The sequence below is a fragment of the Triticum dicoccoides genome, chromosome 3B (genome assembly GCF_002162155.2).
Source record: "Triticum dicoccoides isolate Atlit2015 ecotype Zavitan chromosome 3B, WEW_v2.0, whole genome shotgun sequence".
NCBI classification, from domain to species: Eukaryota; Viridiplantae; Streptophyta; class Magnoliopsida; order Poales; family Poaceae; genus Triticum; species Triticum dicoccoides.
Genome location: NC_041385.1, coordinates 730,234,114 through 730,248,182, shown reverse-complemented (window position 1 = coordinate 730,248,182; position 14,069 = coordinate 730,234,114). Strand labels below are relative to the sequence as shown.

At 46.1% G+C, this 14,069-nt stretch overlaps 1 protein-coding gene across 1 annotated transcript; it reads right to left on the bottom strand.

The window, feature by feature from the left end:
• Positions 1 to 9,071: 9,071 nt before the first annotated feature.
• On the bottom strand, positions 9,072 to 12,875 carry LOC119278138 (E3 ubiquitin-protein ligase BRE1A-like). Its single transcript, XM_037559494.1, has 5 exons — positions 12,666 to 12,875; positions 11,618 to 11,996; positions 11,418 to 11,496; positions 9,674 to 9,807; positions 9,072 to 9,587 (listed from the first exon to the last, which is right to left on the bottom strand). Exons 2-5 carry the CDS (start codon positions 11,948 to 11,950, stop codon positions 9,351 to 9,353), a joined length of 783 nt encoding a protein of 260 aa, XP_037415391.1. The 5' UTR covers positions 11,951 to 11,996; positions 12,666 to 12,875; the 3' UTR covers positions 9,072 to 9,350.
• Positions 12,876 to 14,069: the final 1,194 nt, after the last annotated feature.

Genomic DNA, 14,069 nt, shown 5'->3' with positions numbered 1-14,069 from the left:
CTATGGCACAAAAACCACAACGGTGATTTATCTAGTTTGCTGTTTTAACCTTCAACAAGGACCGGCCGCAGTCAAATTTGATTCAACTAAAGTAGGAGAAACAGACACCCGCCAGCCACCTTTGTGCAAAACTAGTTTCATGTCTGTCGGTGGAACCGGTCTCATGAACGTGGTCATGTAAGGTTGGTCCGGGCCGCTTCATCCAACAATACCGCTGAATCAAAATAAGACATTGGTGGTAAGCATTATGACGATCACCGTCCACAGCTCTTTGTGTTCTACTCAATCTAGGCATAGACCTGGCTCATGATGCCACTATTAGGGAACGTAGCATGCAATTTTAAAAATTTCCTACGCTCAGCAAGATCTATCTAGGAGATGTATAGCAACGAGGGGGAGAGTGTCTCTACGTACCCTCATAGACCATAAGCGGAAGCGTTTCACAACGCGGTTGATGTAGTCGAACTTTCTTCGCGATCCACCGATCGAGTACCGAACATACGACACCTCCGAGTTCTGCACACATTCAGCTCGGTGACGTCCCTCACCTTCTTGATCCACCAAGATGTCGAAGTAGTAGACGAGTTCCGTCAGCACGACGGCATGGTGACGGTGACGGTGAAGTGATATCCGTAGGGCTTCGCCTAAGCACTACGAAATTATGACTAGAGGCGTAAACTGTGGAGGGGGGCGCCGCACACGGCTAAGATAATGTCTCGGGTGTGCTAGGCGCCTCCCCTCCCATATATATATATATATAGGTGGGGGAGGAGGGAGAAGCCAGGGGGCGCCCCAAGTAGGATCTGAATCCTACTTGGGGTTTCCCCAAGTGGCCCCCCTGCCTTTTTTCACCGGGGAAGAAAGGGAAGGGGAAGAGAGAAGGAAAGGGGGTCGAACTCCATTCTTCCTTCTCCCACTCAGCCTCCTGCCACAGGGGGGTGCTCCACCCCTTGTGGGCCGGTGTGATCCCCTCTCATGGCCCATGTGGCCCATATATCCCCCCCCCAGGGGTTCCGGAAACCCCTCTCGTACTCCGATAAATACCGGATACACTCTGGAACACTTCCGGTATCCGAATACCATCGTCCTATATATCAGTATTTACCTCTCAACCATTTCGAGACTCCTCGTCATGTCCGTGATCATATCCAGGACTCCGAACAACATTCGGTCACCAAATCATATAATTCATATAACACTTCATCGTCAACGAACGTTAAGCGTGCGGACCCTACAGGTTCGAGAACTATGTAGACATGACTGAAACATCTCCGGTCAATAAGCAATAACGGAACCTGGATGCTCATATTGGCTCCCACATATTCTACGAAGATCTTTGTCGGTCGAACCGTTATGACAACATATGTTATTCCCTTTGTCCATCGGTATGTTACTTGACTGAGATTCGATCGTCGATATCTTCATACCTAGTTCAATCTTGTTACCGGCAAGTCTCTTTACTAGTTCCGTCATACATCATCCTGCAAGTAACTCATTAGTCACTTTGCTTGCAAGGCTTCTTATGATGTGTATTACCGAGAGGTCCCAGAGATACCTCTCCGATACTCGGAGTGACAAATCCTCTCGATCTATGCCAACCCAACAAACACCTTCAGAAATACCTATAGAGCATCTTTATGATCACCCAGTTATGCTGTGACGTTTGATAGCACACAAGGTATTCTCCGGTATTCGGGAGTTGCATAATCTCATAGTCGAAGGAATATGTATTTGAAATCAAGAAAGCAATAGCAATAAAACTGAACGAGCATAATGCTAAGCTAACGGATGGGTCTTGTCCATCACATCATTCTCCTAATGATGTGATCCCGCTCATCAAATGACAACACATGTCTATGGTTAGGAAACTTAATCATCTTTGATTAACGAGCTAGTCTGGTAGAGGCTTACTAGGGACATAGTGTTTTGTCTATGTATCCACACATGTATCAAGTTTCCGGTTAATACAATTCTAGCATGAATAATAAACATTTATCATGAAATAAGGAAATATAAAATAACAACTTTATTATTTTCTCTAGGGCATATTTCCTTCAGTTTCTTCATGCGCTTTAGACCAATATGACCTAAACGGTAGTGTCACAAGTATGTTGCACTATCATTGTCAACTTTGAATCTTTTGGCATCAATATTATGAATATGTGTATCACTACGATCAAGATTCAGCAAGAATAGACCATTCACTAAGGGTGCATGACCATAAAAGATGTTACTCATAAAAATAGAACAACCACTATTCTCTGACTTAAATGAATAACCGTGCCGCAATAAACAAGATCCAGATATAATGTTCATGCTCAACGGTGACACCAAATAACAATTATTGAGGTCTAAAACTAATCATGAAGGTAGATGTAGAGGTAGCATGCCGACTGCGATCACATCAACCTTGGAACCATTTCTGACGTGCATCGTCACCTAGTCCTTAGCCAATCTTCATTTATTCCGCTGCTCATGTTTTGAGTTACAAATATGAGCAACCGAACCAGTATCAAATACACAGGCCCTACTACGAGCATTATAAAGGAACACATCAATAACATGTGTATCAATATACCTTTGTTCACTTTGTCATCCTTCTTATCCGCCAAATACTTGGGGCAGTTCCGCTTCCAGTGACCATTTCCTTTGTAGTAGAAGCACTCAGTTTCAGGCTTGGGTCTAGCTTTGGGCTTCTTCACGGGAGCGGCAACTTGCTTTCCGTTCTACTTGAAGTTCCCTTTCTTTTCCTTATCCTCTTTCTTAAAACTGGTGGTCTTGTTAACCATCAATATTTGATGTCCTTTCTTGATTTCTACTTCTGCGGCCTTAAGCATCACGAAGAGCTCGGGAATTGTTTTCTCCATCCCTTGCATATTATAATTCACCACGAAGCCTTTGTAGCTTGGTGGCAGTGACTGAAGAACCCTATCAATAACACTTTCAGATGGAAGATCAATTCCCAACTGAGTCAAGTGGTTGTGGTACCCAGACATTCTGAGTGTGTGTTCACTGACAGAACTGTTCTCCTCCATCTTACAGCTAAAGAACTTGTTGGAGACTTCATATCTCTCAACCCGGGCATTTGCTTGAAATATTAACTTCAGCTCTTGGAACATCTCACATGCTCCATGGCGTTCAAAACGCTTTTGAAGTCCCAGTTCCAAGCCGTAAAGCATGGCACACTGAACTATCGAGTAGTCATCAGATCGAGCCTGCCAGACGTTCATAACATCTGCATCAGCTCCTGCAGCAGGTCTGTCACCTAGCGGTGCATCAAGAACATAATTCTTCTGTGTAGCAATGAGGATAATCCTCAAGTTACGGACCCGGTTCGTGTAGTTGCTACCATCATTTTTCAACTTAGCTTTCTCTAGGAACGCATTAAAAATTCAAGGGAATGGTAGCACGGGCCATTGATCTACAACATAGATTTGCAAAAACTATTAGGACTAAACTCATAATAAATTTTAGTTCAATAATCAAATTACTAATGAACTCCCACTTAAATCAACATGCCTCAAGTTTTCTGAGTGATACATGATCCAAATCAACTAACCCATGTTAGATCTCACGCGAGATGGGGTAGTCTTCAACGGTGAACATCTCCATGTTGATCATATCTACTATATGACTCACGTTCGACCTTTTGGTCTCTAGTGTTCCGAGACCATGTCTGTACATGCTAGGCTCGTCACGTTTAACCCAAGTATTCTTCATGTGCAAAACTGGCTTACACCCGTTGTATGTGAACATAGAATCTAACACACCCGATCGTCACAAGGTGCTTCGGAACGATGAATTTTGGCAACAGTGCATACTCGGGGAGAACACTTCTATCTTGAAATTAAGTGAAGGGATCATCTTATAATGCTACCGTTGTTTCTAAGAAAAATAAGATGCATAAAGGATAAACATCACATGCCATCAAAATATGTGACATGATATGGTCATCATCATCTTGTGCTTTTGATCTCCATCTCCAAAGCATCGGCATGATCTCCATCATCACCGACACGATACCTTGATCTCCATCATTGCGTCAGGGTCGTCTCACCAACTATTGCTTCTACAACTATTGCTAACGCACATCAATAAAGTAAAGCAATTACATGGTGCTTAGTGATTGACACGCAGGTCATACAATAATTAAAGACAACCCTAAGGCTCCTGCCAATTGTCGTACTCATCGGCATGCAAGTCGTGAACATATTACAAAACATGGTCATCTCATACATCAACATATATCACATCACATCTTGACCATATCACATCACAACATGCCCTGCAAAAACAAGTTAGAAGTCCTCTACTTTGTTGTTGCAAGTTTTACGTGACTGCTATGGGCAACTAGCAAGAACTGTTCTTACCTATGCAAAACCACAATGGTGATTATCAAGTTTCTATTTAACCTTCAGCAAGGACCGCCGTAGTCAAATCCGATTCAACTAAAGTAGGAGAAACAGACACCCGCCAGCCACCTTTATGCAAAACAAGTTGCATGTCAGTCAGTGGAACCGGTCTCATGTACATGTAAGGTTGGTCCGAGCCGCTTCATCCCACAATACCGCCGAATCAAAATAAGACATTGGTGGGAAGCAATATGAACATCACAGCCCACAACTCCTTTGTGTTCTACTCGTGCATATCATCTACGCATAGACCTTGCTCATGATGCCACTGTCAGGAAACATTGCATGGAAAACAAAAAAATTATACGCACACGCATAGCTACGAGAGGGGGAGAACATCTACATACACTTGTAGATCGCTAAGCGGGAGCGTTTATCAACGCAGTTGATGTAGTCATACACCTTCACACAATCTGTACCGATCAAGCACCAAACGCATGGCACCTGTCGGAGTAAATGACCATGGGTAGCCTTATCTGCTCCCCATGATGTTTCAAGACATCGGGGCCGGCTGCGCCCCTCAAGCATCAAAGACAAAGGACTGCCTTCTTACGACCGGCTGGTCCAAGGCCGGCTGCAGGAAGGCGGCAAGGCCCAAAGAGCGGCCCCGGCATGGGCCGACTCCAAGTTGGCGGCCATCAGAGCGGCCGACTCCTGACAGGTAGCCATCAAGGTGGCCGACTCCTAGCAGGCGGCCCATCCATGCGCCCTCAAAGTTTGCACCCACATAACGGCAACAAGATGGGGGTGGCTACAGTACAGTCCGCCACCCCTGAATCCCAGAACGGGCGTGGCCATAGTGCAACGTGCCGGGAGGCCATCCCTAGCCCGGCGCAGCACTGTTGCCACGCTACCCATGACATCATCCATGGCAGAGCGGCCATGCTCCCACGACGGGCTGTCGGTACGGCTTGCAGGCGGCGGGCCCTACTTGTCTGTGAGATGCTAGAGGGTGGCGAGCCCTAACCAGTCGGCATAGGGGAAGGCCAGCTCCGGGCAGCCGGGCCTTTCCTTCCCTTGAAGTTTGTGCGCCATTAACCAGATGAGACGGGGTGTGGCTATAGTGAACGCCCACCAGGCGGCGGTACTGTAGCCATGCTCTCCCCGACCAAGCTTTCGTCATCAGAGGCAGGGCTACAGTGACCAGCAGCCGACAGGGCCCACAAGTGGCTGGCCCTACCTGTCGGCCAAGAGCCTGGCAGCCGGCGGGACCCACCAGGCCACGGGCCCCAGCAGCCGGCGGAGAAGCCGGTGACCACAGACACTGACGGCCTAGGCCTACACCAGGCTGGATTATCATTGTACCCCTGGGGGGTAGGCCTATATAAACCCCCCAGGGCACCCATGCAAAGGGGTCAACCCTTCAGAGATTACACACACGTAGAGAGGGGGAGTAGAGCTATCCTTTCCCTTCTTCCTCCTTTAGCCAAACAGCTCAAGGAGCGACCTCGTAGCCACTTGTCGATCTAGTGATCATGCGGAGACCCCGTAGAGCAGGACTAGGGGTGTTATCTCCTAGGAGAGCCCCGAACCTGGGTAAGATGCGTCGACGTGCATGTTTACGCCTTATCCCGTTTCCAGGCACCGACGATGTTTTACTAGCTCCCACTATGATTAGCCATCCTTTGGCATATGTCGCCCCAACCACCCAACAGCACCTCCGCGTTCAGCACACGTTCAGCTCGATAACGTCCTTGCCTTCTCATACAAGCAAGAGAGGTGAAGTAGTAGATGAGTTCCGGCAGCACGACGGCGTGGTGATGGTGGTGGTGAAACTATTCCACAAGGCTTTTCCAAGCACAACAGGCGTGCATGGAGGAGGAACTAGAACTAGAGGGGGAGGGGGCGCCGCACACGGCTTGGGGATTCGTGGTGTGTGGTGCCCCGTCCCCTCCTCACATATATATAGGTGGAGGGGGAGGGGAGGTTGCCTAGGCGCGCCCCTAAGGGGGCTGGCGGCCACCCTGGGCTCCTGCCCTAGGCGCCTCCCCCCTTCCTTCTTTAGGGGTGGAGGAGATGGTAGGGGAGGGGCCGGCGGCTGCCCTGCCTTGGTGCCCCCCCTTCCTTCCTGGCGCGTGGGCACAGGAAGGTGGAGGGCGCCCAGCTCCCTAGTGGGCTGGTGCGCCTGCCTCCTTTGGCCCATGAGGTCCACCAAGTACCGGTAGCCTCCGGAACCCCTTCTGGCACTGCGATAAAACTCCGGTGCATTCCGAAACCTTTCCAGAAACCAAATAGTATCGTCCTATATATATCGATCTTTACCTCCAGACCATTCTGGAGCTCCTCGTCATGTTCATGATCTCATCTGGGACTCCGAACAACATTCGGTCACCAACTCACATAAATCACATAATACTATATCATCAACGAACGTTAAGCGTGCGGACCCTATGGGTTCGAGAATGATGTAGACATGACCAAGATGCTTCTCCTATCAACAACCAATAGCGGGACCTGGATGCGAATAATTGTTCCTACATATTCTACGAAGATCTTTATCGGTCGAACCTTTATGACAACATACGTAGTTCCTTTTGTCTGCCGGTATGTTACTTTCCCAAGATTCGATCGTCGGTATCTCCATACCTAGTTCAATCTCGTTACCGGCAAGTCTCTTTACTCGTTCTGTAATACATCATCTTGTAACTAACTCCTTAGTCACTTTTCTTGCAAGCTTATTGTGATGATGTATTACCGAGAGGGCTCAGAGATACCTCTCTGTCATACGGCGTGACCATCCCAATCTCGATCCACGCCAACTCAACAGACACCTTCGGAGATACCTGTAGAGCACCTTTATGATCAGCCATTTACGTTGTGACGTTTGATAGCACACAAGGTATTCATCCGGAGTCCGGGAGTTGCATGATCTCATGGTCGAAGGAATATGTATTTGACATTAAGAAAGCAGTAGCAATAAACTAAACGATGATAACGGATGGGTCTTGTCCATCACATCATTCTCCTAATGATGTGATCCCTTTATCAAATGACAACTCATGTCTATGGTCAGGAAACCTTAGCTATCTTTTGATCAACGAGCTAGTCTAGTAGAGGCCTACTAGGGTCTTGGTATTTGCTTATGTATTCACACATGTATTTAAGTTTCCAATCAATACAATTATAGCATGAATAATAAGTCTTTATCATGATTAAGGAAATATAATTTGCCTCTAGGGCATATTTCCAACATGATTTTCTATGGTTTCATTTATTTCATTTGGTCCACAAAATTGATGCTAGGGACAAGATGGGAATCCAATTGAGTTTGATTCCAATTTTTACAAATACTTGATGTATTTATGACATAATGTAAACATTTTAGATTTGCCAATTAAAGAATATTTTGACTTGCATTATAGATTTGAGTTTGGATTTGGTTTTTATCAATGAGCAATTAGGCTTAGCAAAAGAGATAACATGGTGGTCATTAGCAGAGTAACCGCGACATCATTACAAGGAGGGTGTTACAATCTGGCCTATAAATTTAAGCCCTAAATCTACTTAATCACGCCGTCTAAGAGAAACATATACTCCATCTATCCCATAATGTAAGACGTTTGTTGACTCTAGTGTAGTGCCAAAAAACGAATTACATTATGGGACGGAGTGAGTAGTGGGACGGAGGGAGTAGAATATCTATACCCTTATATAGTGTCCGAATAACTTTGAAAGTTGGTCGTTGGATGAAGCCAAACCGACGGTACAGAGATGGCAAATCCGAGCACTACTACCGTTGGATATCATCTACATTTCACCAGATTCTGCCACATGTACAATCTAGAAGACTCCATGGTTGAACTAAAGCATAATGCACAAACCTCAAAACACAAGCACTTCTCCTTTGTTCTAGAGTTTTCCATATCTTAATTGCCCAAACTTTTTTTCCATATATTAAAAAAAAAATAAAACTAATTGATTTTCAATGAGATGAACTATAAGAACTAAATAAACATCTACATCATGCATATATGATTCAAAGCTTACATGTTATAGTGTGGTATTTATTCATAATTTGGTTATCAAATATCATGCATGCAATGCACGTCTATCTTACTAGTACCACTAGTGTGTTAAAGAATTTGCCACGTTGTTTATCATGCATGTACACTGTCCCGTGATTAGCGAGCCCGGGCAAGTGCCAGGGTGGCCGGGCGCTGGCTCCGCCACTATTGGTAGTTTGGGTCAAATTTAATGCATGTTTTTATTTCCTGGCAAAAGCTTAACTTGTCCGTAATCCAACCACCTAGTAAGATTCCTATAAAAAAAACAACTACTAAGATTCATGTGGTTTCTAAATTCCTGCATTCCAAACAGTACATATTTGAAAGTTCTTTCTATGTTTTCCTCTCCTATATTGACTACCTTAACTATTCCTCTTTTTAGACAAATTAACATTCTTATTCCCAGTGTTTCTTCCCATTCTTCTTTTTCCTAACATTCATGCGTTCCTAATAGGGCCTAAACTGGCATGATACTGGTCAGGCATCCTCTAATGACGACAAAACTTTGAGTTTCGAGCCCAGCAACAACTATGTGTTGGTGTGACAGGATAAAGGCCCAATGGGTCTGAATTTAGGTGACAACGAGCCCAAACATTTTCTAGAGTTGTGCAGAAAAAATGATATACCTAAACAAGCAGGAAAAGCTAAAAAAAACTAAACACGCAGGAAACGTATCAAATATTTTCAAGCATTAATCTCACAGTACCAAGCACAGGTTTCCACTTTCCCACAAGGAAGACTACTAACAGTGTCCACTACCACCAGGTATGCAGATTGGTAATCACGTCTCGAGCACTTGTTAAATTGTTGGGGGGAAAACTGAATGTTCATGATGACCCTGTGAAGAATAGCTCAGATACAATCACCACAATGCCAGTGCCAAAAAAGGGTCACAGCTGCCACGGCTCTAAAGCTCCAAGTATTGCGGATAGGTTTAATTATCTGCCGTCGGGAGGTAGACCCGGTGGAAGTTGCTCATGGTCAGCTTCCTCCGGCAGGTAGGGCACTTCTTCTGAGCCTGAATGGAGGCCTTGATGCATTTCTGGCAGAAGATGTGGCCGCAGATGGTCGATGATGCATTGACCAGCTCATTCATGCAGACTGGGCAGCTGAACTTTGTTTCCTTTGGGATCTCCTTCACAGGTTCAGGGACAGCCTGCGCCACCTTGGGCTGCGGTGTTTAAACAAGCTTTTAAAAACTGATGTATGGTGCTAATTTGTCACGGTATTGATAAAGTACAGTGTGCAAGTTCTTACCGGTATGCTGTTGGTTTCAGGTGTGTCTACTATGTTTATTACAAGGTCGGTGTTGGGTTGTGCTCTCGAGGGATTGTGCCTAGGGTTCATCCCCAGAGACAGCAGAGTGTTCACATGCTCATCAAGACCTTCCCCTGGAACAAAAGCAGCAGAGACACTGTTAATACTCGATGGGAAGACGGTCAAGAAGGCAAACTAGGAAAAAAAATAAAGAAAATATACATCTGTCTACAGCATAAAGTTCTGAGACAGGATATTTCTATATCTGAATATGGGAAACTTCATACAAGAATATTGGCTCATACTATCAGACTGACCACCATCAATATCCATTTGCTAGTTGACAATCCATACCAGACAAAAAAAGAAAACTGAGTAAATCTGAAGGAAGAGACTTGACGCTAACAGAACTTTCATGCAGCATACAGTTTTTTGATGGTACAGAAAATAGAGATGGTGGAAACATATGCAAATATTAGATCATAAGAAATAGGATTCAGTTTTTTTAGAAAGGCTGTTACAGACCATTCTTAAGAAACAGAACAAACCACCGGCCGAACAAACAAAATGGGACGAACAGTTGGTTCGGTCAATTCAGGAAGTGAACAAAGGCAGGGATACAAGCCAAAAAGATGTTTTCGTCCCTAATAAGGATCCATGGTGAAGTCGAACCCCCGACCTTCCCTCTTCTATGTAGAGCAGAGCTCATACTAGCCATCTGCGCTTTAGTCGGCATTAATGTAAATGGCAACCATAGAACACTTAATCTTACAGATAAGGATGAGGCGTGTAAGGCAATGAAAATACATGAAAAGCAAATGGTGGGGACCATTTGCTTTTCATGTAAGCAATTTCACCAAGCATCATGGAAAACTTGATACAATATTATTTTTTCTCATCCCAAGTTCAGAGCTATATTATAAGCAATTTTGATGCCCAACACACAACAGGCAAATCTTGCAATAGCAAGGGCAGGAACTCGGAATGTGCAAGCCTAGATTTGAGCCCCTGCTTCAAGCCTTCAATCATCTCTGGAAATGAGGACTCCTGGTAATCTCGGTGGGGTCTGTTTTTTTCCGAAAACAAGATAGTTTTTACTGTATTGCTTCTTTGTTTGTTCTGTAGTGTGATGTCCATATTAACCTGTCCGTGATCGGAGGTGGTCGTTCACCTCTAGGAGACCAAAGTAATATCCACCATCAGATCATGACAACAACATCAATATTAAGTGGGAGACCCATATTCTCCTTTCAACGGGCATGACAGAATGGCCACCAAGTAAATATACAGTGTCTAGTGACAGCTGCAATTATAAGGTACATGAACCCACTGAAGCAACAAAAGAAGGGGTGCGAAACCCAGCCCTCAAAACAAAAATATTGTATATGTTGAATCTTGGACTCAGAAAGAGCACATAGAAAAACATGGCACATTGCAAGTCCCAATACCTCCATTTTATTTGATATTATAAATAGCCTCCCCAGGTCCACAGATGAGATGATACATCGTAGCAAGCACAAGACTTCATTTATTCCTACTATATATAGCGGACACTATTTTGCATGCTAAACAGTCAATGTCTGATGACTTGCAATGTTATCATGCAAATCCTACAGGCCATAAACAAAAGCTTCACGACAGTATTGTAGAGAATAGAACAAAAGTATGAAACTGATTCATATAAAAACACATGTATGTTTACATCCAACTACAAACAGTATGGTTCAGATGATTTGTGGGATACCTGCTGGTCCAGCAGTAGTTTCAGAATCATCATCTATTATCACAGTGATAGGTCCTGTCCTGGACGACTGTTGCCTAGCCTGAAACAGAGAGTGAAAAACAATATCATCAGGTACTTGATGCTCCTTCTCAAACAATCATAATGCAACTGAAACTGGCAACAATGCAAACATAGATTAGAACCAAACATAAGGAACATACTTGAGGGGGCGGCCCTGAGGTATAAATCGCAACATCATCATCAATCACTTCCACGTTGATGGGGAAACTATTCATGCCAATGTTTGACTCTGCAGCAGCAGATGACACCACGACCTGTGTGGTCTCGTAAAGCAGGGCAGCCACCGTAGGAGGGGGCTGCCTGTGTGAGACAGGCTCATTGATGGAGAGTGAACCCCCAGTGCTGGCTACTTCAACAGCTGGAAACAAGTTCAGGTCCAGAAACTGTCGCTCCTGAAGTTGCCGGTCTGCAGCCTCCGACGTCTTGGTAGTCCGTCTCCTCTTTGGAACCCTTGCAGAACCAGCAGAGCTCATGCTGCCGCGATGAAGCTACAGGCTTGAGAAAAGCCAATAGAACACCCTGTATGTAAGTTAACAAAACTTTGGAATCAGATACAGTCACAATTCAGTTGTTTATCGATGGACAAATAAAGAAATGCAATACTATTTCTGAAAAGGCATGTCTGGCCAAATCTACGCAATTCAAAGCAGCAAAGAGGTTGGGTAGATTGTGGACAAAAGGGGCAAAATTGGCCGCCTCATCCCCACCACCCAACACCCTTTTCCTAGGAAATCGGCGCAGATATACACAATTGTACGAAGATACAGTACATGGAGATGTAGAAAACACAAATATCTAATCTTTTCATGCCCTCCCCTCCATCGAATCGACTCCAGCCAACAAGCAAACCCTAAAAACCCAATCAAACCTCGCCAAAAAGGCGCCTTTGAGCCCGGACCCCTAAAGCCCCGGGCACCGCATCCAACAAAAGGCCGCCAAAAAAAATCCTTTTCCTCCCTTTCCCCAACCAACCAACCCCCTAATCCCCATGGCCATTGAAAGAAAATCCCCCAAAATTCCATCCCAAAACCCCGTATCTCCCTCGAAAATCCATGTAAATCCCGTGAATCCGAGCACGGTTTCAACATTTCGCCCGGCCCCCGCCTCGATCCGAGACCGGGCTCGGACGATTACCCCAAAATTCAGATAAATACCACGGCGCGGCGCGCAGGAGGGTACGGAAATTACCAGGAGAATTCCGGCGCGGCTGGCTGGGGTCGGTAGGAGAGGCTGGGGCTGGTAGGAGCGGCTAGGGTTTGGGGTCGGCGGCAGGGGGGGAAACTCCGTTGGGTTTGTCTCTGGCGTCTCGCCCGCCGACCGCGTCTCCCTCGCCCCGCCGGTGACGGAGGATGATTTATGCGAGGAAAAAAATTGTGGACCGGACCCGCGAGAGGCGTCCCGGCCAGCTCCTCCTCATCACTGCGCTCGGTGGGTGTCCACTGGACTGGAAGCTGTAGGCCCATCGAAGGCTCGGTCCACGCGGCGCTATGGGCCGGTCCGCTCAACAACCACCGCGTGAGATGCGTTTCCTAAAGCCTAAAATTAAAGGAACGAAAAATGGGAGAAATTAGATCATAACCCACACTTTACTTTTCACTTTTGATCACCCCCCCCCCCCCTGTTGAGACTGACGGGTGGGGCCGGGCCACTTGCCATTGAGACAAGCCTCGGGCAAATCATCTAATCCCCCGGAAAAGTGGACGATGAAAATCATTTTAGAGCACAACTGTCTTACCTTTCCTTTGAATCCATGCGAATTCTGCAACCGCATAGTTTGTGTCGCCATACTTGTGCGGCGGCGCTCAAGCTAGGTGTGTGTCTTAGGGTCGTGATACAAACGCGTTGTCTATGTAGGAGCGGCGATGGCAGTAGAGACATGGAAGAAGGATCGACTTGTTGGTTAGGATTTATGAGGGTAAACTAGGGGTATCTGTCGAGATCTAGCAGAAAAGGAGGAGAGCGAAATTAGATTGAAGACTGGTAGTCGAGCCGAAGGAGGCGGCAATGACGCGGATACGCCATTAGGTTGAGGATGAAGGGTATGGGATATGTCACCAAGGGCGGTGGCGACCTAGCCGGATGCAGGGAAGATGGTGGCAGGGGCCAAGGTAGGCGGCGACCTAGCCAAAAGTGTGGAAGGTGGTGGCAGGGGTGGCGTGAGTTTGTGAGATCTATATATAGAAGGTGGGTGGCGGCGACCTAACTAGATGTAGGGGACATTGTGGTAAGAGGCGCCATGAGTGTGTGAGTTCTATATACAGGAGGTGGGTGGCGGCGCCCTTGCCAGAGGTGGGAGAGAGATGGTGGTAGGGGCGACATGAGTTTGCGATATCTATTACAAGAGGTGGGTGGCGGCGGACTAGCCAAAGGGTGGGGAAGATGGTGGTGGGGGTGTATGTCAGATCTATATATAGGAGGTGGTGGAGGTGACCTAGCCAAAGGCAAGGAAGATGGTGGTAGGCGTGCGGTGTGAGTGGTGTGAGATCTATATATAGGAGGTGGGTGGCGACGACTGAGTCAATGATGGGGAAGATGGTGTAGGGTGACGTGAGTGTGATATTTATATATAGAAGGGACGGTGGCTTTGAGAAG

Excerpts from the sequence above, each read along its gene's own strand:
- LOC119278138 (XM_037559494.1), bottom strand. The coding sequence starts at position 11,950 with ATGAGCTCTGCTGGTTCTGCAAGGGTTCCAAAGAGGAGACGGACTACC. Across the intron at positions 11,497-11,617 it reads CCTCAGGGCCGCCCCCTCAA|GCTAGGCAACAGTCGTCCAG; the intron begins GTATGTTCCTTA and ends TCTCTGTTTCAG. Across the intron at positions 9,588-9,673 it reads CTGAAACCAACAGCATACCG|CCCAAGGTGGCGCAGGCTGT; the intron begins GTAAGAACTTGC and ends TAAACACCGCAG.